The following is a 24,624-nucleotide window of genomic DNA, read 5'->3' on the forward strand; positions in this document are numbered from 1 at the left end:
CACACTCACTCACTCACTCACTCACTCACTCTCTCTCTCTCTGGATAGGTCTCGCACTTACACTCTGGAGAGGTGACCCTGCCCCCCTCTCCAGGGCACGCGTGGACACACACACATAAGCACAGCACCTGGATAGGTGACCCCTCTCCAGGGCATGTGTGGACACCTATTCAGATAGTGCAGCTTGCAAGCCAAAGCTGGCTTTGAGCTGAGGGTTTGAAATGAGATTGTGCAGGGCTGTGTGTATGTGTTTGTGTGCGTGCACACTCCTTTGCTGCTAGCCCAGGTCTGTTCCCCTTCAGGGCATGTTGCAAAAGGGAAGTGGATTAGCTTTTGAGGAGAATTGGCTTTCTGGAGGAGAAAGAGGCTTTTATGGCTCCTGGGCTTTTTTTTCAAATTTAATTTTCTGTCTTATGGCAGGAGCCCCCTGCTTCCTTGGCCAGACACCTTTTTTCTATAAATTTTAAATGCACCTGTATCTTACTTTCATGTGCAACCAACTGGTTTTAAATGATTTTGTTGAAACTCCTTAGAAACACTTCTTGTCTGGGCTGAGGCTAAATAGAAAATGTTCGGCTCCCACCCTGCCCCCAACAGACTGCCTTGTAGTATTAAGGAGCAAGGGGTTTTTTTGGTAATATCTTTTATTGGACCTCTGTGCAGTACAGAGATATTAAACAAGCTAAAAAGTTATTAGACAAGCAGTGCAGAGATATTAGACAAGCCTTGCTTTTTGCATCTGTCCTGGAGCATCATAGCTACAGCAACAGTCCAGTCCCACCGCCACTCTGGACTATCCTCTTGGACAGAAGGAGCTGATTGTGTATGAGTTTTGGCCCCATGGGCCACATGAGTGGTGTAGTGCTTATCTGTGGGTGGGATCCACCCATCTGAGGGTCAGATCAGGCCCTGGGACCTGGCATCACCCCCTCCCTACCCTGTGCCCTGGGGCTGCGTCCTGGGTGGCTGCAGCCCCCTCCTTCCCACCCGTGCACCAGGATTGAATCCTGGGTTCTAGCACCACTTCTTCCCCGCCCCCCATAGCAAGATTGGGCCCTGGGGCCTGGCGCTGCCCCTACCTGGCCTTTGCGATGGGATTAGGTGCTGAATCTACCAGATCCAGCATGCGGGGCCTGGAGCTCCTCATGGGTCCAGAGATTTGACAGCGGAGTGGTGCCCCCGCTCTCCCATGACCAAATTTCCAGACCTGTGAGGAGCCCTCTGGGCCAGAGCAGGTCTGTGGGCCAGAGGCTGAGCACCCCTGGTCTAGGCACTTTGTAACAGCGAGCTGCTCTGTGACCTAGTGTCATGTCCCAGGGCTCTGGATTGGGAAGGTGATGCATCCTCTTATAGCTTGTGATTTATTTATTGAAGATCCTAGTTGGAGCAGTTTCTTTCCTGCTTCCAAAAGTACATGAGTGACTGTGATGAGGAGACAGGATGCAGAAAAGGCTGAAGTGCTCAATGCCTTTTTTCCCTCAGTTTTCATAGGCAAGATCAGCTCCCATCTACTGAGTAGAGTAGAGAAGACTGAGAGAGGATTTAATAGCAGCTTTCAATTACCTGAACGGAGGGCTTGAAAGAGGATGGAGCTAGATGGTGGCAGATGACAGAACAAGGAGCAACGGTTTCAAGTTGCAGGAAGAGAAGTTTAGGTTAGATATTGGGAAGAATTTTGTTACTAGGAGGGTAGTAAAACACTGGAACAGGTTACCCAGAGAGGTGGTAGAATCTCCATTCTTGGAGGTTTTCAAGACCTGGCTAGACAAAGCTTTGGCTGGGATGATCTAGTTGAGGATGGTCCTGCTTTGAGCAGGAGGTTGGACTAAGTGACCTCCTGGGGTCCCTTCCAACCCTAATTTTCTATGATTCTATAATCATATGATTCATTTTTCCCCTCCTTTTGCTCTATATTTGTCTTTTCTTTGAAATGTTGTATCACATGCTGTTCACCATGTTCTTGAGCTCTTCTCCAGATCCAGCAGATTCATAAATAAGCTGCCCAGTACTGGTGAGCTGATGGCTAAGATTCTAACATCTTAAACTGAAAGCTTAAATAAGTGGTTTTGAACTAGGATGCTGCAAGACCCTGCCAGGAATGCCACAACATGGGCATTGCTGCTGCTGTCAACTGCTACTGTTGTGCGGTGAAATTTCCCCCCACACTTTTGTTTGCAGGAGGCATAATGGAGCCAAACTGAGGCAGCTGCAACAGAAAGGCCTGTTGCCAACATAATATTTATTTATTTTTTATTCCATTACTGTAGTTATCTCCAGGCTGCTGCTGCCAGCAGGTAGAACTGCTTCACCTACCCCTGGCTTCAGGAAGCACATCAGAGCCAAACTTTGAAGATCTGCAGCAAGAGTGGGTGCTCCTGCCACAGCCGCTTTCCAATCTGGCTCGGCAAGGAGGCACGCAGTACAATTCCAGCTAGGTGCAGTGGCAATGGCAGTGGGTTGAATATAATATATAATGATCAAATCAGATACTAACAGATTAATGAATAATAGAATCGTAATGTTTATATTATAGTTTTGGATGCATGCCTTGAGTTTAAAAAGGTTGAGTACCACTGCCTTAATTCTTCCAACATGTACTCTTTGCAGTGCAGTGTCGTTTTCTGTTCCCTTCCTGTTGACTTTTCTTCCAGATACTCAGAAATTTGACAAGAGCAGGTGCAAAGGGCAGCAGCTGCTGGAAAGCCAGCCTTGAAAAAGGAAGTCCTGCCAAAAACCCTTGCTCTCTGAAGTGCTGTACTGTTTAAATAGTTAAATACAGACAGTCCTCAATTACGTATCAAACACAATACAGTTCTGAACTCAAACAGTTGGACTAACTCACATGTTTTGCAGGATCGGATTTATCAGTCACTTACCTATGTGGAGCCCTGTCACCAGTGGCCATCCAATGATCCTGGGCTGCCTACTGCCTCAGTTCCAGGAGAGGTGCTGGGTTTTGAGTTGTAGAGGAATCAAGAGAATTGCAAGCCAGAGAGAGCAAACTGAGGCCTGGGATAAGCATACCTCAGAGGAGCTGAAGGTGCCCTTTTCCAGGACTGCAACTGGGACCTTTTTTCAAGAGCAACCCAAGATTGGGAATCCATATCTGGAAGATGTTTTTCTTCAGGGTTATTTGAAAGCACACCTCCCTTCCAAGGTTTGACTTCTGTATGTGTGTGTGAAAGTGTGCATGCACGCATGTGCAGCAACCCTCCTCACCCCTGGTATTGAGACTGTGTAGTTGGGACATGTTTGGGACAGTGATTACTGTGGTGAAAACCCCATCTTACCAAAAAATCCTTTTTCTTCTTCAGTGTTGAACCTTGGTCAAGTACAGTTGGCTGTAGCCAGTGTTCCCTAAGAATATATTTATTTGAATAGATACTCTGATGAAAAATATTGTTGAAACATAGGTATGTTCCAGTAGAAATGAAAAAGGGTTAATGAAGTGTTAGGGTTAGGGTTTCTTAGGAATAGGGCCTGTGGTTTTAGTTTTGTGTGTGCATGTGTCAATGCGTAAATCTAAACAGTCCAGTCATCAGATGTACCATGTTTACCTGAATCCAAGATGACACTGAATTTAAAACAATGCCCCCAGTTATTAGATTCTAGACATGGGAAATTATAAGTTTGTTTTAATTTTTCATGTATAGAATCTAGTTATTGGAGGGTCCTCTTAAATTCATCCCCCCCACCACTGTCACAGGAAAAGTATTGACAGATTGGCAGGAAAACAAGCTGGAGGTCAGGCAGCTTGCTCCATCCATGCCCCTTGCTCCACCTTGCCACTTGCCATCCCCCACCCCATGCCTGTCCCCCCACTAGTGCTGTCTATACCTGGTGCCTACCTCTACTCTTAACCTTTGCAGCTGCTCTGTCTCTGTCTCCATGGGAGCATGGAATACCTGGCAGCTTTAGCTCCTGGATCCACAGTATTTTTTTTATTCATTTTTGAAATTGGGTCCCATTACATTCTGAAAACTTACAGAGGGTCTAAATGGGCATCCCAGGTCCCTGGCTAGTGCTAAAACAAGATCTCTTTTTGGAAGTGAATGGATTATGAACTTCTGATCCCAAGGATAAGATTTGCAGTGCAACTGGAGACTTCCCATCACTGACGGGGGTGTGTTCCTTGCAACTGAATTCCTTCTGGAAAACCTGGAGAGGCTGCCATGGGTAATTTGATAAGGAAAAGAGGAGGCAGGGTGACAGCTGAGTGACAATATGATCACACAGTAAAAGACAGACTGCTATCCTGACTCATTGAAGACACTATAGAAGAACTAGGCTAGAGGGGAACCAGTGGGGAAAGTGATCGTTACTCTGCATAACATGTTCTGAGGTCTCTCTGGTGCTGCTTCTTAGGTGCTAGAGGAGGTGAGCCTGGACCTAGAGAGGTTTGGGGCCCGTGTGGTCACTGAGATTGACTCTCTGGGGCGTGAGTGTGAGTTGAACCCCCCTGCACTGCAGCAGTACAATGCCTGGGGGCAACGTGTGGACCACATCATCACCTGCCCAGCCTGGAAGAGGTTGAAAGAGATTGCAGCAGAGGAGGGGTTAGTTGCTGAGGCCTACGAGCGGAAATACGCCAACTGGAGGTAACCACATAGGCATCAGCTTTATTCTGCAGTCCTGCACATGCATGCCTTCTAGATTCCAACCCTGTGTGTGGTGCTTAGTGCTTCTTGCAAATTATGCCTTCCTTGCAGGTTGTGCTTGTTCTTGTTCTCCTTGCTATAAAATGATGCATAAGCAACCCCACATATCTGCCCCAGATGGAATAGCAGTATCTCCATTTATTGTAATCCCTCTCATAGTCAGTGATTAGGCAGAGCTAGCTGCCCAGTTTGCCATAATCACAGTGCTCCTTCCTAACCCTTTGGGCCTGAGAGAGCCTGGTGCAGCTCTGGCTTGAGGCACAGGAATCAGAGTGGAGTGCTCTGACACAGAGGTGGAGTAACACCATGGCCCTTCACCTGCAGTCACGAGCCAGGAAGGAGGGATCGTGATCAGAATTGTAACTGGTAAAGTTCACACCCTTGGGCTAAGTCTCTTGTGGGGTGATGGTCTGTGAAGTGTTGCCAGGGCCAGGGGCAGTAGGGTGCAAAGAAGCCTCATGCTGCTGAGGTTGGGGGGGCGGGGAGTATTGACTAGCAGCTGGGAAGTGAACAGAGCAGCCGCCAAGCAACCCTTGCATGCATCCCTACTGCAGTTGCTGCCAAATTTCATTGCCAGCAGTGACCAGCAAAGGCAGATTCGGCAGCAGAAAATTGGCAGCTGCAGTAGGGGCAAGCAACACCCAGTGGTTGCTCCTGCTAGGAATGCCAGTGCTTCCTGCCTGGCCGCATTCTGATACCTCCTCTGAGTCCACATCTGGGATGCTCACCCACCCAAGTTACACTACTGAACATGATTGTTACGGTTCAGTAGCAGCTTTGCTGCTTGAGCTCCATCCTGCCCCTGGTGTGACAAGCTCTGAGACCAGGATACAGGTTCTTATCCTGCCTGAGCTAAATTTCTTGTGGACTAGAGATCCAGATTTTCTGGAGGTGACCTCTTCATCTTTCCCTAGTTAAGATGCTTTCTTTTTGCTGCTTCTGAATTTCTGCGAGGCATGTTTATACCTGATTTTTTTTCTCTGGTAGTCGTGTGTATCAGAACATGAAGTTATACTTATACGCAGCCTCTTCTGGCTTTTTCTCCTGCCCACTGGCCATGACCGATGGAGCAGCCAAAGTTATTGAGGTAAGAGTACAGCTAGTCATGCATTGGGAGAGGCAGTGGCATATCAGATATCTGCATTCATTGCAGAGACATCATGGGCTCATGGCTAGGAAGCTGCACTGGGCTACATAAGAGCTGGAGTATGTTCTTGCAACAGACCTGCTCTAAGACCTGGGGGGTTCATTTCCCTTCCTTCTGCCCCAGCTCTTCCATTGATTTCAAGCTCTGTGTCAAGGACAATCCGTCACCGCATTTATATACTGCACCAAGCTCAGCAGGACTTCGACCTTACTCTGCAATACATGTGGGATATAGTCTTCCACTTGTTTGCACTTCATGGCACTGAAGTCCTAATTTTCCATTTCCTTGCACTCTGCATAGGCTTTTGTGCAGAATGATTGCTAAATGTAGCGGGCTAGATCTTCAGCTGGTGTAAATTAGCCAAGCTCCATTGATTTCCTTGAGCTGGGGGTTTGGCTCCAAATACTTTATATCTTCTTTGCCTGATGTTGAAAGCCTCTGGGTAAAGGTTAGAGGGGAGAGCAGCAAGGGGGATGTCATGGTGGGCATCTGCTAAAGGCCACTAAACCAGGAGGAAGGAAGAGGTTAGTGGACAAAGCCTTCTTTAAACAACTGGCAAAAGCTTCCTGATTACATCTGGTTCTCATGGAGGACTTTAATTACCAGGACATTGGCAGGGAGGCAAACACCAGTGCACAAACAGTCCAACAAAATCTTGAAGTATGTTGAGGATGGTTTTTTATTCAAGATGGTAAAGAGGACAACTGGGGAGTAAGATCTCAACTTGCTAGCCACAAATGGAGGAATTAGTTGAGAATGTGAAAGTGGAAATACTGTGGGTAATAGTGACTAGAGCCTAAGGGGAGGTAGGAAAGAGTGCATCATGATACAGACACTGGACTTCAGGAAAGCAGATTTTAGCAAACTCAGGGAAGTGGTGGACAAGATGTCCTGGGAGGCAAGTCTAACAAAAAAAAAAAGGAGGAGTATGGGACTGAGTGCACACTTAGCAAATTTGTAAATGATGCCAACTCAGGTCATATTGGAGACACTGTAGAAGGTAAGGTCTAGGATTCAGAATGACCTGGAGAGATTGGAGAAATGGTCTGCAATCAATCAGAAGAAATTTGACAAGGGCAAGTGCAAAAGTCCTGCACTTGGGACAGAATAATTGCATGTACAAATACAGACTGGGTAATGACTGGCCAGACTGCAGTACTGCAGAGAAGAACCTGGGGGATTACAGGAGACCATAAGCTGAACATGAGCTAAAAATGTGCTCTTGCTGCAAAAAAAGGCCAACAGTATACTGATTTGTAACAGGAGTGTGACTTGCAAATCAAGGGAAGTGATTCTTTTGAGCTATTCAGCACTGGTGAGGCCTTGCCTGGAGGCTCTGTCTAGGTTTGGGCCCTACACTTCTAGAAGAATGTGGACAGATTTGAAAGAGCCCAGCTCACAGTAACAAATACGCTTATAGAGGCCTGGGAAGCATGACTTATAGGGAAAGGCTGAAAGAAGTAGGATTATGTAATGTGGTGAAGAGAAGACTGATGAAGGATTTGAATTTGAGTCTTCAAATACCTGAAGGGCAATTTGAATCTTCAAGTACCTGATGGGCAATTATAGAGGATGGAGATGGGCTTTTTTTATGTGGCTGCAGGGGACAGGACTAGGAGCAATGGCCTCAAGTTGCAGCAGATAAAATCTAGGCTGGAGATTATGTGGAACAGGCTACCTCAAACAGTTGTGGACTTTCCATCCTTGGAAATTTTCAAGAACAGTTTGGACAGACACTTGGGTGGACAGTTTAGTCAGGGATGATCCTGCCTTGAGTAGGGGGCTGGATTACATGAGGTCACAAGGTCATTTCTAACCCTACTGTCCTATGATCCTATGCATGTGTCTATCTATGCATGGTTCAAAACAGGGAATCAGGTTCAGAGTCTCCCCAGAGTACTTGGGCCTGAACATGCTGCTCAGTGAGCAAATACTCTGGGGTTATTCCCACAGCTTGCTGAGTGCTAATGAAGTGAATTTTGATTAGATGCGCATGATGCTGCCTTAGGACAAATCTCAAGAGGTGCTGAAGTCAAGGAGAACAGAAAGTGCTCATCATCTCTCAAGCTATGTCCCTTTGTAATGAGCATCTGTATCTTTGTACAGTGCTGTTGCCAACCCAGCCCAAGTACCTGCTGGGTCATGTTACAGATTCTGCAGTACTTACCAGGCACACAGATATGGGTTGTTCAGTGATCTCCTGACCTGGCTGGGGATTGCCTTTTCTGACCCAAGGTCAGGTGCCTAGTTAGCAATCCACAGCTTTTGAAGACAGCTGTCTAATGCTGCCAGTGAAGTGTGTAGCTGGTGCTTTTCCTCTTTTCAGAAATTCTGTGTTTCCTTTGCCCCCACAGACTCTGGGTATATCTGGGCCTCTGGAAAAAGCCTTTGGTCACCTGACATCTCGTGACCCAAAGAAGTTCTGGACCTCTGGCCAGTGGATGACTGAACGCAGAGGAGGCTCTGATGTTGGTATGTGTCACAGTATTAAAAGCTTCTCCACTGACCAGCATGGGGTGTGTTAGCAAGAATGAAGAATACTGTGGGTGGCATTAAAGGCTTTGTAGCAGATTTAGAAAACCTCAATACAATCCAAGCATCTAAATCCCCTAGACAGCTCTGACAATCTACTTACAACAAAAACCAAGCCTTCCTGCCCACTGACACACAGCCTCAGCTTCCACCAATGCTGCTCCGGTGCCCACCGCTAGAATTCAACCCTGATCAACAAGAATGAGGGCACAGCACATCACTGAAATACACAAGACCCGGCTTCTGATCCTAGTCCTTATTGCTTGTTCCTTAGCCAAATGCTGTTCTGCCATGCCTGGCTGCATGATTACCCTCGTAGCATTGTGTGACTATTCGTGTAATTCACTTCGCATTTCTGACCCAGAGCACTCTAGCAGGACTCTTGTACATTCTAATGTATCCTCTTGGCTGCATGTCTTACTTGGGGGATTACTTGCCCACCCATATTTCATCTTGACAGCATGGAGTAATTTAAAGAGTTTCTGCTTCAGCCATGAATCAGCACAGGATGATGCAGATGTCCCCTATCCAGTCAAGAACTTATGCTCTTCCCTTGCAGGTTGTAGCACTGAGACAGTGGCCAAAGAGCAGGCAGATGGCACATATTGCCTCTATGGCTTTAAATGGTTCACATCTGCCACTGATGCAGACATGACGCTGACCTTGGCAAGGGTCATGGACGTTCGTGGAGAAGTAGAGCAGGTCTGTTTCACAGAGGAGCCTAGGGAGCAAGGGAATTGTTTGCACCCCTCTCCCTCTTTACCACAACCAAATCCTCCTCCTTACTCTGTCACCTAAGAATTCCCTGCAAAGAAGGAGTATCTCTCCTGTGTTTCTTCTTGATGACCCTAGGGTTCCAGAGGCCTGTCCCTCTTCTTCATGGAGGTCCGAGATAAGGAGGGAAAGCTGAATGGCGTTGAGGTACAAAGGCTCAAGGAGAAGCTGGGCACAAGGCAGGTGCCAACAGCTGAACTGCTGCTGGATGGAGCCAAAGCACACCGGGTATGCAAGGGACAGGAGTGGAGAGATCTCACACTAATAGATTTTGCTTCTCTCTTCTGCTTGAAGGGAATGGACTTGTATACCAGGCAAACACACTTAGGTAAAATAAGAGGTAAAGATTTCAAGGTAAGGGATCTCTTAGTTGTCTGAGGGCAGATAGAAATGGAGTGAAGAATTTATTTTATCAGCCCATTGACCCAACCAACAAAGCAAGAGTCTCCTTAGATGACTCAAGGGAAGTTTTATTCTTGCCTTTATTCCTTAATGCTTTCAGATCTCTGCTGAAGGTCGGGGAGTGGCCTCCATTGCCAACATGTTGACCATAACTAGGATCCACAATGTCAACGGCTCAGTGTCTAGCATGAAGAGGTGAAGGCAGCATGGATCCCCACTCAACTGAGGGAGCACCCAGTCAGGACAAAGGGCCTTTTTGTAGCTGTGAGCTGTACTGTGCTGTTGTGGGGATGAGTATGGGAGCCAAGCAATGCTGGGGAATTGGCAGGAGGTTGTTTCTGGAACCTTGTCTCAGAACAGTCTGGCTTTAAACTTCCTAGGTTTTTTGTCTGATATGTAAACTTTCATGTCTGTATAGAATGTAAGCTTCTTGTAGAAATCACCATCTTCTTCCTCGATGTCTGTACATTGGATCTTGGTCCATGACAGACTTCAAATTAATGAATAAATAGTGAAGTCATTGTAAGGGGGTTGCTTACCTGGCAGCACCTTTCCTCCCACCCCATCTGAGGAGACTTATCCAGAGAATGTCCCCAAATGTATATTTTTCCCATTGCTAGGTCCCCAGGCACAGACAGACCCATATCTTAAGCTAGTATAGACTGATGTAACTCCTTGTCTTTACATCTGCTGAGGGCTCTGAAGTACTGCCACTGACAGCTACTGACTCCTCTGTCCTGAATTCATCGGGACACGTGGTAACATGATCTGGAACCAGAGAAACCCTGGCTGGTTTTTCTACTGTAACACCAGGGATCACACTTGGATTGGGCCCTGCTGTGTCAGGTGCTGTTCAGACACGTGAACCCTGCTCTGAGGAGTCCAGATGGCAATTTCTTGTGGTCCTGCTGGGACAGCCAGTGTGTGAGAGCAAGGAGATCTGCTGGCCTCCCTGGATGGAAGAGGGATGGACATGATGCTAGCATCCAGTTGCTCAGGGTAGCAGCTGAGGAGGGTGATTAGAGTTGGGAATTACTTTGGGATAAAAAGACCATTCCTGACTTCCCCAGGGGTCAGAGGCTCAAAAGTTTGTAGCAGATAAACTCAATCCCCTGGTCTCCCTCAAACAACTTGATGATTCTCTGAGGATGACAGAAGCACATAGGTTGTCTTTTGAACTACTTTGGTTTGAGACATGACAGTTCAGGTGCATGAGGAGCCATTGTGTCTAAGTATGGAGTTGTGGGGCAACGTGAAAAGCACTGCAGACTGGCATTTCTCCCTGTTTTCTGCTGTGCGGTGGGGCATTCTGGGCTAGTTAGGAGGGAGGGTTTGATGTGAGTGGGAATGTGAAGGCCACAGCCTTTAACTCTGAGTGCTTGACTGTGCTTTTCTGTCTAGGATCATCAGTCTGGGCAGAGACTATGCCAGCAAGAGGGTTGCTTTTGGGAAGTTCTTAAAGGACCACCCCCTACACATGCAGACCATGGCCCGGATGGAGGTGAGGATTCAGTGCTCTGAGCAGGATCTGTCAGTGATTCCAGATGGTAAAAAACACTTGCTACACTAAACTGTTAATCAACAAGGGCAGCACTTAGAATGGGCATGGCTATGTGTAGCTTTGTTCCTGCTGCAATTTAATTAGCTTTATCCTGACATCTTGATGGCACAGGGCTGCCAGCCCTGTCTATCACACATCAGTGGCACCTTAGTCAAAGATGTGACATGCATTACAGTGGGATCTGTTCTGAACCTGGACCCAGCTTGTCTGCTGGATTGACTTGAATTGTGGGCACGTGGAGAACTATTCCTGACAGAGCAGGGACAGGCAAAATATGGCTTGTGGGTCACATCTGGCTCACCAAGCCATTCTATCGGGCTTGCGGGGCCTCTAAAAAATTTAGAAAATTAATATTTATCTGCCCCTGGCTGCCCCTGTCAAGGATGACTGGAGCCAGCAGCAGTAGGACCCAGGGGGAGCTGGCAGCAGAACTAAGCAGCCACAACAATAAGGCCCTCTCGGCCCTGCCTCTCCCCCACAGCTCCTTTCTCTCCCCTTCACACCCCACCCCTGCCATCCCACCTGGAAGCCTCTGCCAGAGGCTTCTGGCCTGGGACCCTGGGGCTGTTCCTGCCTCCCTCCACCAGAGAGGGAAATTCAGATAGTGGGTGGAGCCAGCCTGACTCCATAGAGCCCTTGCTAGCCTGGCCCCACACTCCTACCACCCTGCCCTGGGCCCTATCAGCCTTGACCCTGGGACACAGTGTGGGACCCACACTTTTACTCAGCTGTCATCCTTGTGCCAGCCACCGCCCATGCTGGTACCCTGGGGCCAGGAGCAGGAGGTGGGGCGAGTATGTCTGTGTGTCTGCAATGAGGGAGGGGGAGAGAGAGACAGAGCAGGGAGGGAGGGACAGAGGGTGTGTGTGTGTGTGTGTGTGTGTGTGTGTGTTTGTAGGGTGTCCCACACACACACTGCACCATAAACATGCACCCATGCCCCTTCACACACTCCAGCCACCTTCCCCCCATACACTTCCCCCCACAAACCCCATACCTACCCACACCACATATCCATATACACACCCACATGCTCCTTCACATCACACCCAAACCCACACACCTGCCCACAAACCCCCCCACATACAACCACACCTACCCACAGCCCCCCACAAACATATACTCACCATGCCCTCCCCCCCACACACACAATATACAAGCGTAAGACTTGATATTGAGCTATTATACAATCACCTCTATGTGCACTACACAAACACATGGAAATCAGGACAAAAATATTTTTTTTAATCAATTTAATAAATGTTACAGCAGAGGTTTGATTTTTAGAATATAATTTGGTATTTTTCTGGTTCTGAGATGGCAAAACCCCTTACTGAAAGGAGTACTTCTGGGGGCAAAGGGAGGGCCTTCTGATGGCGAAGCTCAGGGATTAGGGAGTGGGACTTTCAGTCACAAGTTAGTAACCAGGGGGCTGGGCACCTGTCAAGAGGCAGGGGAACCATGTGGCCCTCGACATCTTACCAATAGGACTGTGCAATGCTTCAATCCCTGGTTTGATTTGGCAGCAATTTGGCCCATTTCAGTGGCTGAATCTCCAAATCTGAATTGAATCAGAGGACCGTTTAATTTCTCTCAATCAAATCGGAACCCTCCAAATCAATTCAGAGAGATTCAGAAAGATTCGGTGATTCAGACATAGAGACAGCTTTAAACGTTTTTTCTGCATACATAGGTAGCAGGTGTCTCATAAATACTGTGATGCAGGGGCACACAGAGTGTCCCACAGAAGCAGGCAGGGCTCCCCAGCACACTCGGCAGCAGACATGGACAAGGACCAGAAGCACTTCCAGTCCACTTCTGAGTCCACTGGGGAGCAGACTGCGAATCAAATAGGGCCTGCTTCGCACACCCCTTCTTGCCAAAACTTAGTAAGTGGCCCTCCACCCAAAATATTTGCTGGCCCTGTGGTAGAGTATCCCTGGTGCCTGTCTGGATGTGATGCCTTATTTTGGCTATATAGGAGGGATTGCACTTGAGAACACAGGCTTCTCCTGTCTGAGCTAAAAGACCCAGGGGTGTTAGGCAAGTCTCTAGCTCACTCCCCATGTGGTCCAGCTGCTATTAGATGGGAACAGAACACCACCCTGAGTGGTTCATACACAATCAGATGGTTCATGACATATTTGGAGAATCATGTAGGAACACAGAACAGGAAGGGGCTGTCTGGGTCAGCAAGTCCAGTTTCCTGCATGTGCAGGTGATTGTTAACTGAAGGAATCCTCAAAATCACCATTCAAATCATCCATCACAGTTATAGGTGTAATATTTGGACTAGCAAGAATAACTTATCCCTTGCCACAGTTAACAGGAGGGGAAATGAGGACACTGAGCAACAGGGAAATGGTTAATATGCTCACAAGATTCTAAGTAAAGGCCATACTACAGAGGAAGGCAAAACCCAATAGAGTCCTTGCCAGCCTGGCTGAGGGCGGAAATTCCTTCCTGACTCTAAACTTGGTTATTGGTATGGGCAAGACTCTAGCTAGGAACCTCTGAGTTTCTAGTACTGCCTTAGCTGTGGCAAGTGTCCCAGAGCCTCAGAGAAAGATGCCTCAGAAGTCAGAAATGCTCATGTGGGGAAAGAGTTCTTTCCAGTCCTCTACAGGTGACCAGCAAAAGCCTTGAAGTGTGGCATTACGAAACACCTACCACACCAAGAGAGCTACCTTTATGCCAGCATAGGGATTGCAAACATATGATTCTACATTACACATACACTGTTGACTCCCAAACTCCATATCTGATAGAGATTACATACAGTCCCTTCCATAGACTTAACCAGTTCAATCTTAAAGTGAGCCAGGTTCTATGCCCTGACTACTTGGTTCAAAAAAATGTTCCAAAACTTCTTTTCTGGTTAAAAATCTTCCAGTTTACAGAGTGAATTGGCCCTTTGCCAGTTTGTAGCTCTTTGGCCTGGTGCTGATGGTGTTTTTCAATGTAAAAAAACTCCTCCCTCATTATATCTGTGCCCCTCTGGAACAATGATGGAAGCAAACTGCTTGATATGGTAACAGCCATAGCCCCACAGGTCTTGGCAGTTCCAAGTTTGAGCCTGTTGTGCTTTGGCATCTCTGCTGAGCCACACTGGTGCATGGTCTCAAGTCCTGTGTAGCACTGTTGCACCATGGAATAGCAGAAAACTGGATCCAAAACCAGGAGGGATCACTGGGCTCATATCTGATGGAGCTGAAAGAATTGGCAGCATCACATCCCTGAGTGATAACAGACCACAGTTGGGTACTTTTCCAGTCATGGCCTGTAACATGGTGTGGTTGGTTAGACTGGGCAGAGTAGCATTTGGCTTTAAAGCTATAGCATGAGTCTATTCAGTGCCCAAGTCTAGGTAGCGAGTAGCCTCTCAAGTTTTTTCTGTCCTCACGTCTGACCTGGTTGATGCATGAGCCAGCCCTGTGAGCATTTTCTGTTTCTTCCTTTGCAGGTACAAAGAAGAGGAGCTTTTCTACTGCTCATGGAGATAGCCAGGCTCCTTGGATTAGAGGAAACCAGCATGGCAAGTGAGCGGGACCAGCTTCTTCTCCGGTTGCTGACACCAGTTGCCAAGCTCTACACTGGGAAACAGGTACTGTGTAGCCACACTGGAGCAGCCTGGGTTAGGTCTATGCACAGGTGGTCACTAGTCTAGGGCTGTAGGAGAATGATTAACTGGGAGATGCAAAGTGCAATGTCCAGAGAACAAACTTAACAGCAACCTGGTGCTGCAGGGCTGGCAGAGTAACAGAACTGTTGCCAGCAAGGGCATACTGAGTTCTTTGCTCTGTGCTGTGAGCAATGAAGCCATTCTAATGGGGGGAACAGTTAGTTCCTCAGAACTCAAGATCCCAATCTTGTAGTCAGTGCTTGGTGAGCTGGGTTTGCCACCTGTCTGATCAGAACAGTGAGAACAAGCACTCCGTTCATAAAGAGCACTTCTCCAGCACAGCCAGAGGGAGTCTGCTGAAACAAGAGACAGTTCCCTTTGTACTGAGACCAAGCAGGGCAGCATGAGCCCCAAAGGAATTGTATCTCATAGTTGTAAGCAAGTGAGAAGGTGGTTGGGGGTTTATAGTTTGGCTTTGGCATTAACTCTACATTAACACTGGGCTTTAACTCCTGCCATTTTGGAGTGTGGGAAAAGAGCTGACTGGAGAAAACTTTGACATCTAGGAAAAATGGATTCAGCAGTGGAACACAATTGACATCATTAATAAATTTCTTATCACAGACCCCACATCTCCTGGTTTTGGTTCACCAAGGCGGAGCTGGATAACACTGAATGGGGTTCATACTGGACAAGGTAGATGTAACTACCTACCACATGAGTAGAATTTTATTAAAGAGTGTGTGGTGAAATCCAAACTGTAGCGCACATCACGGAGAAATGTCCTATTTATCATTTTAATAGTTGCGTTGAAGATCTTCACCAGGCTACTGAAGATGCCTTGCAATGGTTTTCAAATCTAAAACTGTCACTCATGCCTTATCTCTTAATGCCATTGTTTATAGGTTGCTTATGGCTTTTTTGTTATTCGGTTGCTATATTTGTATATGAATAAACAAAATAAATAATTAACTTTATGGACCAGATTTTATTCTATCTGTTAGGCAGGTAGGTGGACTTAGGCACCAGAGTGTGATTTTTTTTTTTTTTTTTCCCCACCCTGCTGGAGTCCCTGAAAAGCTGTTAATACAAAAGGTGAGGGTCCTTCTCCTTCTTGCTGCTTTTGTGTGACTCAGTCCTGCGGGTCAGATAATGGTTCATTACAAAAGCAGTCATATTAGTGGAATTTCAGATCTTGAATAGGATGGACTAGAATCATGCTTAGGTGCTTGTGTCCACTTTGGTAGTGTTGAGGTGATGCTGTATCCATGCTGGTCCAGAAAATATGCGAGAGGGAAGGATTTTTGCAGGTGATATATTTTATTGGACCAACCACATGGTTGGGATAAACTTAGAAAAGCTTTTGGGTATTTCAAGGTGCTTCCTCAGGTCTCTGCCAGAGACATCAGGGATGTGATCCTGTAGATACAGATTTGGGGGTTTCTGCTAGAGACCTGAGGAAGGGTACTGTGATTCCCAAATGCCTTTGTGAGTCAACAAGATCCACTTAACCCTTTCCTAGCAGGATCACCATCCACGCTGGCTTGGCTGTAATATGTCAATTAGCATGGAGAGCTACAGGACCAGTTTTTCCTAGTGTGTAATATGGATCTTGTACTCCAAACCATACAGACTTGTGCTTGTCTTGAAATGACTGGGATGTGGGCAGTCAGGGGTTGATCCTAGAGGATTACAAGCCAAAGGATCAGGAGCAGACAAGATCAGGAGTCAAAAGCAGACTGGAGCAAGTTGGGAGCAAAGATGCTGGCAGGCAGGAATCAAGACCTAGGAACCAATGGGCAGGTGCCAGGAGTCCAGGGCTAGACCTGTCCTATTTGGTAGCTGGCTAGTCACTGAGAGAACTGATGCTTATAAGGAGAGAGCCATACTTTTGCAGGTAACTGGAGCCAGCTGGAAGTAGCCAGGCCCACTGGTAACCAGTGTCAGCTGGGGGCAAAGTAGCTTGTCTGCTGCTCTGATTCCTGACAGGGCCCTGTGATTTGCAGGCTATTGCTGTTATTTCTGAAGGGCTGGAGTGCTTTGGAGGGCAGGGCTACATGGAGGATACAGGCTTGCCAGTCGCACTTCGAGATGCTCAGGTAAGACATGGCTCCCCAGATCTCCCCCTGTGGTATCCCACATGCTTTCCATGTGCTCAGACAGCCTTCCCAGCCTGGGGTATATCATAGCTGTGCTCTCTGTCTTGGCCTATCGTGGGCCTGTGTTATAACAAGTGTAGACAGACTTAACCAGCCTTGCCTGGTTCTGACCTGCCTGGAGGGACCATCTTTGTTTACATCACCAGAAATTGACTGACTCCTGCTCAGCGGCGCTGTTGGTGGGGCTAGTGATACCCACTGTCTGTTTACCCCCACTATTCTCCATCCCCCACCTCCCCACTTTCCAGTTCACTCTGTTCAGATTCTGCCTCACTACTCTGAGCAGTGGCTGTTTCCATCATCCCTCCTTTCATTCAATCTGCCAGCCTCTTTGCTTCTCGCCAGTCTTGGCCCTCCTTTCATCTGAACTTGACCCTTAGCATTCTGTTAGCCTAGCACCAGAAGTTAGCTCTGCCCTGGAAGGTCGTATAGGGCAAGTCCTGGCTTCTCCTATGGAACATCTGCCCTTTCTGGCTTAGCAATTTCATTTCTACTTGCGCATCCTTTCACAACTTCAGCCCTGCCAGCTCTTCTCTACTGGTTCTCTGTTTTTCCCTCTCCTACTTCCAGACACTGGGATTTTGTGGGGGAGCCATGATTTGGTGAGTGTTTGTCACTAATAATAAATCCCAGTTTTTCTTTAGACACAACTTTCCCCTTTTCCCTCCACAGGTGCTGACCATCTGGGAGGGAACCACAAATATCCTCTCACTTGATGTCCTGCGCTCCCTTACAAAGAGCCAAGGACAGGCATTAGTTGCCTTCTTCTCTGCAGTGCAGGTGAGCTCATTCCAGTAACAGTTGTTTACCCATAAATACCCAGCCATATTCTCATGTTTGGGTCATGGCTCCTAACATAAGACTAGATAGGAACATGACTGGTTTAAAAGTTCTGAGCCAACAGTGTCTGACTGCTCCTCATATAGTTGCTTAAGTTGCTGTTACCATGAGGCAAGAGCATGCACTTTGGCAATTGTTGTGTAAATCATAATTATGAGAAGTTGAGAGTTTCAAGGGTATATCACACAGAGGAGAGTCAGGTGGATGGAAAATAAAACTTAACCAGTGAATGATTAGCTGGCTGGTCTTCTCATAGAATACACAGCAGGAGGTATGAATGTGGATTCCTGTGGATTGTGAATGAATGTGGATTCCATGGCTGTGGATACCTGAGGCTGCCATTTAGGATCCATTTTGGGAGATGCAGTAAATTCATGTTCCTGAAGTGTCCTTGTCACAGAGCTATAAGAGTATTTTGAATTCCAGGCTACCTTGAAAAGTAACTCTAAAATGACTCTGGGGAGTTTCATGATTACTGTATCTTTTTAGCAAGTTGAGATCAAAGTTGATCAGGTCATAGATATCATCTAATATCATTGTCTATCCTATATGTTAACTCTGCAAAGTGCAGTGGGGCTCTGGAGGAATTTTTCTTTCCTCTTGGGTACCAGCACTGACTGACTGACCTCGTAAATTTTATTTGTAATCAAAGCCTGTTGATACCAAATACAGGGACACTTCTCTCAACTATGCCCATGGTTTAATGCTGTAAAAGGACCAGTCTAGTTGGTAAGGCAAAGCTACAAATCTGGCTGAGACATTACTATGAACTTTGTGCTTTGAGTTCTATTTCTCCTGTTCTCTTTTTATCTTTAAATGCCCTAAACCTTGGAAGTTATTCTTTGCTGGTAGAAATGAATCCAGTTCTAGCAGCACTGGCTTTTGAGTGACTGCTTCCAGCAGGAGGCCAACTAAAGGCTCTTAAAGGTCTTTCCCTATTTGACTAAAACAGAAAAAAATACTGTAAAAATAACACTTTGAAGGTCCCTGCCCAGCTCTGGTGAGTTTCAGGCTGTTGGGCTTAAAGTAGATAAATATGCAGGGGAGCAAAGCTTGGTTGTTTCTGCTTTGGATAATTACCAAAGTTGCTGCCTGAGTTTTTGTTCTCCTTTCCTTCTTTGCCATGGAGGAAGTAGAACACCTTTATCTTGATTGTCCTGGTCAGTTGCACTTGATCTGCAGGAAATTAGAATATTTTCTAGGCCTGGCAATTTAATGGCAGTTAACTTATACAATTAATTAAAAAACAAATTAATGCACTGATTTTTTTAATTATGTTAATCACACACATCATATTGACCAGCGGAATAGACCAGGTCCAAACCAGTCAGAAACTGTGCTCACAGCCCCAACCCTGGCCTGCCCCACGCCTGCTCCAAACACCTGTCCACACTAGGCAGCAGCAGCAGCCAGGCAGAAGCTCCTACTTGCCACAGGGAAAAGCAGCCCCTCCCTCTCACTGCTGCTGGGGCCCTCTTACTGCAGCCATTCAGAGCCTGTGCCCGGCTGCCCTGCAGCATCTCTCTCCTGCCATCACTGCCACCTGTGGGCCAACCAGTGGGGCAGCAGTGGCAGCGCAGAGGAGCCGCAGGGCAGCCTGGGCATGGACTTTGGCGGCTGCAGCAAGAAGGGCCTGGCAGCAGTGTGGGGGAGAGGTCACTTTTCCTCCATGCTGAGCAACAGCTTCTGCCTGGCTGCTGCCACTGCTCAGCATGGGCAGGTGAGTCTGCAGCAGGTGCAGGGCAGGCCAGGGTTGGAGCTGTTTGCACAGGTTCTGGCTGGTCCAGAGCGGGCACAGGGTGGGCCAGAGTTGGGGCTGGGACTGTGCGCTGTTGGTGGTGGTGGGAAGGGAGCTGCAGGGTGCACAGGCTCCAGGCTGTTGGGTGTGTTGACTACTGTTTAACTGTGCAATTAAAATAGCAATTAATTGCAACTATTTTTAATCTCGCAATTAATTGCGATTACTTTTTTAAATCATTTGTCAGCCCTAATATTTTCATTTGTAAAACATTGACAGATTGTTGGAAAAATAGCATACAGTCCTGTTTCCCTTCTGATATCATCAAACAACACATACATTCACTGGGTTTGGAGAGACCCAAGTAACTTTAGCTAAGCTCAACTCTGTGCCTGTATTTTTACCTGCCATCAACCTCCAAGTTACTTTTAACATTGTTTTTTCAAAACATCTTATTAGCATGCTGTGGGTTTGTAGGCTCCTTTAGAATTCATCTTGGCAGCAGATGCAAACAGTGTAATGATGATGATTTTGCATTCATGCTGCAAATGCTGTGAATGTTTGTTAACTGCTTTGCCTGGAGCACGAAACAGTGTTCATTAAGCACTGTGTTCTTCATGTATTAACACAGTCACTGAATACAGGGCAATTGTTTGGAGGGTGTCATGCATGAAAGCATTATGGAAAACAGAGCGAGGTTGAATTCTCACAGACTGAGCATTGCTGAGCTAGTAGGCTGTATTTTCCAGTAGTAATGGGAAGTGCACATTGCATGGTCATTAGCAGCACCAGACTCTTCAGAAACATCCCCTGGAAACTGCAGCAGCTGCTTCTCATCTTCAGCTTCCTAAGTAACCTACCAATATTGCCCCTGCTACACATTACATATATTATGCAATTAACTGGTTAATCATACAGTATATTTAGACTGGCTACATGTGCAAAGTAAATATCACACATTACAAATGACTGTCTAGTTATGAGAAGAGCCAACCAGCTACAAGTTAGTGCTTGAAAATGTGTAACAACTCTATAGCTTGTTTCTATCCAGTTTTATTTTGAATGTCTGGCAAGGCCCTAAGAGATTAATTTATGCAATGAACCTCCTACAAGTGCTGCCCTAAAGACCTTTTTGCTTTACTGTGTCACAGCAGATTTAGTGGTAGCACTGGTAGGGTGGAGATGCAGAATTGAGCACATCTGACTCCATGAGCTGAAACCAAGGTGAAATCTTGCTTCCAGCAAGGTCTGCATCAGAATGCCCATTCACTTCCCAGGGGCCAGGCTGTCACTCCAAGACAGCAAGTTGGTCAGCTCTGTGATTCAAGGAGAAGACTTGGTATCATTGATTCTATGCTGTAAGCTTCCATATAGTGACATCTATGTAATTTATGGCAGTCTACATGCTAATGCTGAAATGAAGGCCCCTTCTGAAAGCATGTGTTGCTGAATGAGAAACTTGGATTAAAGTCTAACACATCTAGGCAGCCACGTGCACACTGTATGATTAATAGGAAGCCACTTCAAAGCAATATTAGCATCTCCCTGTTGCCTGCCAGTCGTATGTTTCACAATACAGCTGGGGCACTATGAAAATGGAGCTTAGATCAGATAGAGCAGTGGTCTCCAACCTTTTTAAGTAGATCAGCTTTGGTATTTAAATACAACTCAAGATCTACCATGCACCACTGCCTCCCCTTCCCCCTCCCCCCACACACAGCAGGTAAATCTGTGGGAAGGAAGTGGGGGCAGATTGAAGTAGAGGGAGAAAAAATTATTTGGGGGCATGCCTTCCCAGCAGGTAAGTCCCACCTGGCCGGGGCCCCACTCAACTTACCCCTGCTCTTGCCTCTGCGGCACTGTCCTTCGCCACAGCTGCCTTGATCTAGCCCCTGCCCCTTTCCTCCCCCATGGACTGACCTGCTGGGCTGGGACACGCACGTGCATGCATGCTGGCACTCAGCCCCCCACCCCAGCCACAGATCGACTCCCCGAGGCTCTGAGATCTACTGCAAGAGGCTCCAAGATTGACCGGTGGATCTGGTTGGTGACCACTGAGGGGGATGGGCAGAACCCTTTAGTACAGCCAAACCCTTAACTCCTTTCCTCAGGGAGATGAGAACAGGCTTGGCTACACAGGCCTTCCCCACATACATAAATTCCAAGGGAAGGATTTTTTAAAGAGGAGCAATAGTTGATAGCTCCTTTCTGAATGCAGCTCTGACATCTTAGTGGAAGTGGGTCCATTTTAACATAGTAGCACAGATCAGATCTGTCATTAAAGCCAGAGGCAGGTGTGTAGTTACAGGGGATGCCAGCATGGTACAACTGCATGGTGCATCTGGCTTACATTGGTCTTCAGTTGCTAAAGTAATGCTGAGTTTCCCTGAAGCAGTGTCCTCTGTAGTATCTCTGCATAGCGTTCTGTCAGTGTTGGCTGGAACAGCCAGAGTTTTCTTGTGACAGTGCCAGCCAGATGTGGAGAAGTTTGAGTTTCCTTTCCTCAGGATTCAGCAGCTGCAGTCTTTGCAAGAGACAAGTTTATTGTCATTTTTCCTAAAACAGTGTTCTTTGCAGGGAAAGGTGGAGCTAGCTTCCAACATTAAAGACCTTGAGTCTGCTGTGCAGCGAATGCAGTCTGCTATCAGCAAGCTTGAAGAGTTCTCTCAGAGAGTTGGCTCGAAGGGGCCATCTGGCATGGAGCTAGCAGCAAGAGATTTTGCCTACACACTAGCAAGGATCTACACAGGTAACGGGAAGATAACAGAAGCAGTCCATTGCAGACCACACAATGACTGGGAGTTAGTTTTAGGAAGTCCTGGCTTCAACTGGAGGACTCGGTGTTGGTAACAGTGGTGGTGGAGCAAGGGCTTGTTTCCTGCCATTTTTCAGTGCGTGGGAGGTTCTGGTCTGAACCTGCTGAGATGGATGTTGTGGGGGGGAGGCAGGTTATCCCAGGAACATTTCATTACACTTTGTCCTTTTAGCGGGAGACTGGGAGGATTTCTGTCTTACCTCTACTTTTTGCAGGAGCTCTCTTGCTTGAACATGCAGCCCGACCTGGTGCCTCTTTCACAGACATCTTCACTGCCCAGAGGTAAAAACAAATGTTAGCTTTAGCCACTTTTTCTGAGTCAGTCAGTAGCATAATTTGGGGTGAGTGCATGGGGCCTTAGCCCTGCCCTCAGCACCCACTAGAGGGGGCATCAGAATGGGGAGTCTGTGATGTAGCAACAGGTGGGCTAGGCAGACTACTTTGCACCAGTACAGCCAGGGACTTTGAACAAGGTAAGACTGACCCCCTCCCCCTCGTAGCATTCAGTCTCACCATCTGCCACAGGATTTTGCTTATGGTGCAAATCAGCAGGCTCTGCTCCCTGCTGCACTACTAGGATCTAAGCCAGGGGTAAGCAAAATTCGGCCTGTGGGCTGGATGCGGCCTGCCAGGCCATCCTTTCCAGTGTGCAGGGCCCCTAAAAAAATTTAGAAAATTAATATTTATCTGCCCTGCGCTGCCTGTCATGCAGCCCTTGATGGCTTGCCAAAACTCAGTAAGTGGCCATCCGCCCAAAATAATTGCCTGCCCCTGAAAGCCCTTTCTATTAGTTAATCTTTGCTTTCACTCTAACAGGTACAGACCTCAGTAGTAGCTGTAAGTGTGATAGGGTCATTCTTGTTTGGCTAGCAGCAAAATCTTTGCCTTTTCAGATCAGTGTCTCACTGTCCTCTGGTATCTTACAGAAGCCCATAGGATGCCCTTTTGGAGATGAGAAAACCTCCATATATTTAGCTAAGTTGAATGTAATGGAACTGTTTAAAAGTTTTTGCCTTCCCTACTCAGGTGGTGCACACAGGATCTCTGCCCTGTAGCCACAGAAGAAGCAACTGGCTCTTACGATGCTGAGATGGCTTCCCTGGATACCTCCTTGGTTTATGAGGGAAGCCCGGTTTTGAAAGGATTGTAACCAGAACTAACTGAGAAAATCCAGCCCTGCTTTGGAAAAGGAAAGACTGGCTTACAGCATCTAGGGCAGTTATTTCAGTTGGAGGGCCACTTAATGAGTTTTGGTGATCTGTCGAGGGCTGCACACAGAAAATCTTTCAGAAGATATCATCTTGATAAATTATAGATAAAAACAAATCATACTAAAAACCAAACATTTCCTGTATTTTTATTTCAAAATATTTTTTGTCCTGATTTATGTTTTCTTTTTTAGTAGTATATATACAGGTGATTGCATAGTAGCTCAAAATAAAGTGTTGCTTTTCTATATAAGGGTGTGGGGGGGGTGTCTGCGTAGAGGACTAGGGGTGTGGGAGTGTGTGCTCAGGTTTGGGGGAGGCTGCCCACATCCTAGGTCCCAGGAGCTGGCTAGGGGTGGAGGAGGGGGATGAGGGGCAGGGGGTGTGTGCAGCAGAGCTCACCTGGGTAGGTGCATATGAGGTCCAGCCTCCCCTCCCTCCCCCAGTCTGGTCTGTGGCTGCCCCTGCAACACTCCACATGGGGCTGATCCCCACTTCTGCCTGCAGCAGCCCATGCTGGACCCCCCCCAACCCACTCTGTGCCCACAGCTGGCACAACCCTGACTTCAGTCCCAGCCCTGCCCAGTGTGCACAGCTTCAAAGCAGGGCTGCTTTTACAGCAGCTGCCTGGGTACTGCTCAGCTCCCTCCACATCCAGTGGCTCCTGTCCCTGCTGCACCACTCAAGGTGGGGAGGAAGCTGCAGCCGGGTGGCTCCCGCCCCAGCACATGGGGCTCCAGCTCCTGGCTGCCTTCCATCCTCTCCACCTGCCCAGCACAATGAGCAGCCACTTGCAGACAGTCGAGTGGGTAGAAGGCAGACCCACTGGGAAGTTGTGCGTGCTGGCTGGAGCCGGGGCCAGGACTGGGGCCGGAGCGGTGCTGTAGGTGGGCATGGAGCAGGTGTGGGCAGGAGCATGGTGCAGGCTGCTGTGGGCTGGCTCAGCCCCATGTGAAGTGCTGCAGAGACAGCTGGATACAATCAGTTGGCAGGCCAGATCTGGCCCATAGGCCATATTTTGCCCACCCCTGGTCTAGCGTGTCCCATGCAGGCTGTATTGCTTATCCCTGTGTTGCTTAGGGTTATGCTGAATATATGAAGCTGTTATAATTTTTATCTACACAGGCCATAGACAGACATCCATTTGTGATCCCAGAATCAAAACATT

The 24,624-nt window shown here is 47.4% G+C and overlaps 1 protein-coding gene across 2 annotated transcripts in view; it reads left to right on the forward strand.

Annotated features, from left to right (window-relative positions):
- Positions 1-24,624, forward strand: part of LOC109312925 (acyl-CoA dehydrogenase family member 11-like) — a 31,951-nt gene that overhangs the window by 295 nt on the left and 7,032 nt on the right. The window contains exons 2-15 of one of the 2 annotated variants that reach the window (XM_019539288.1): positions 2,854-3,157; positions 4,366-4,598; positions 5,646-5,745; positions 8,160-8,277; positions 8,897-9,039; positions 9,190-9,339; positions 9,614-9,708; positions 10,915-11,014; positions 14,538-14,678; positions 16,703-16,795; positions 17,528-17,635; positions 22,011-22,182; positions 22,464-22,530; positions 23,275-23,437. In XM_019539288.1, coding sequence (XP_019394833.1) covers positions 2,854-3,157; positions 4,366-4,598; positions 5,646-5,745; positions 8,160-8,277; positions 8,897-9,039; positions 9,190-9,339; positions 9,614-9,708; positions 10,915-11,014; positions 14,538-14,678; positions 16,703-16,795; positions 17,528-17,635; positions 22,011-22,182; positions 22,464-22,530; positions 23,275-23,398 — 1,948 coding nt within the window. In that variant the 3' untranslated portion in view covers positions 23,399-23,437. Of the gene's footprint in view, positions 1-2,853; positions 3,158-4,365; positions 4,599-5,645; positions 5,746-8,159; positions 8,278-8,896; positions 9,040-9,189; positions 9,340-9,613; positions 9,709-10,914; positions 11,015-14,537; positions 14,679-16,702; positions 16,796-17,527; positions 17,636-22,010; positions 22,183-22,463; positions 22,531-23,274; positions 23,438-24,624 lie in introns of those variants that run through there. The other variant, XM_019539289.1, reaches the window with a different exon arrangement.

The sequence above is a fragment of the Crocodylus porosus genome, unplaced genomic scaffold (genome assembly GCF_001723895.1).
Source record: "Crocodylus porosus isolate Cpor-Errol unplaced genomic scaffold, CroPor_comp1, whole genome shotgun sequence".
NCBI classification, from domain to species: Eukaryota; Metazoa; Chordata; order Crocodylia; family Crocodylidae; genus Crocodylus; species Crocodylus porosus.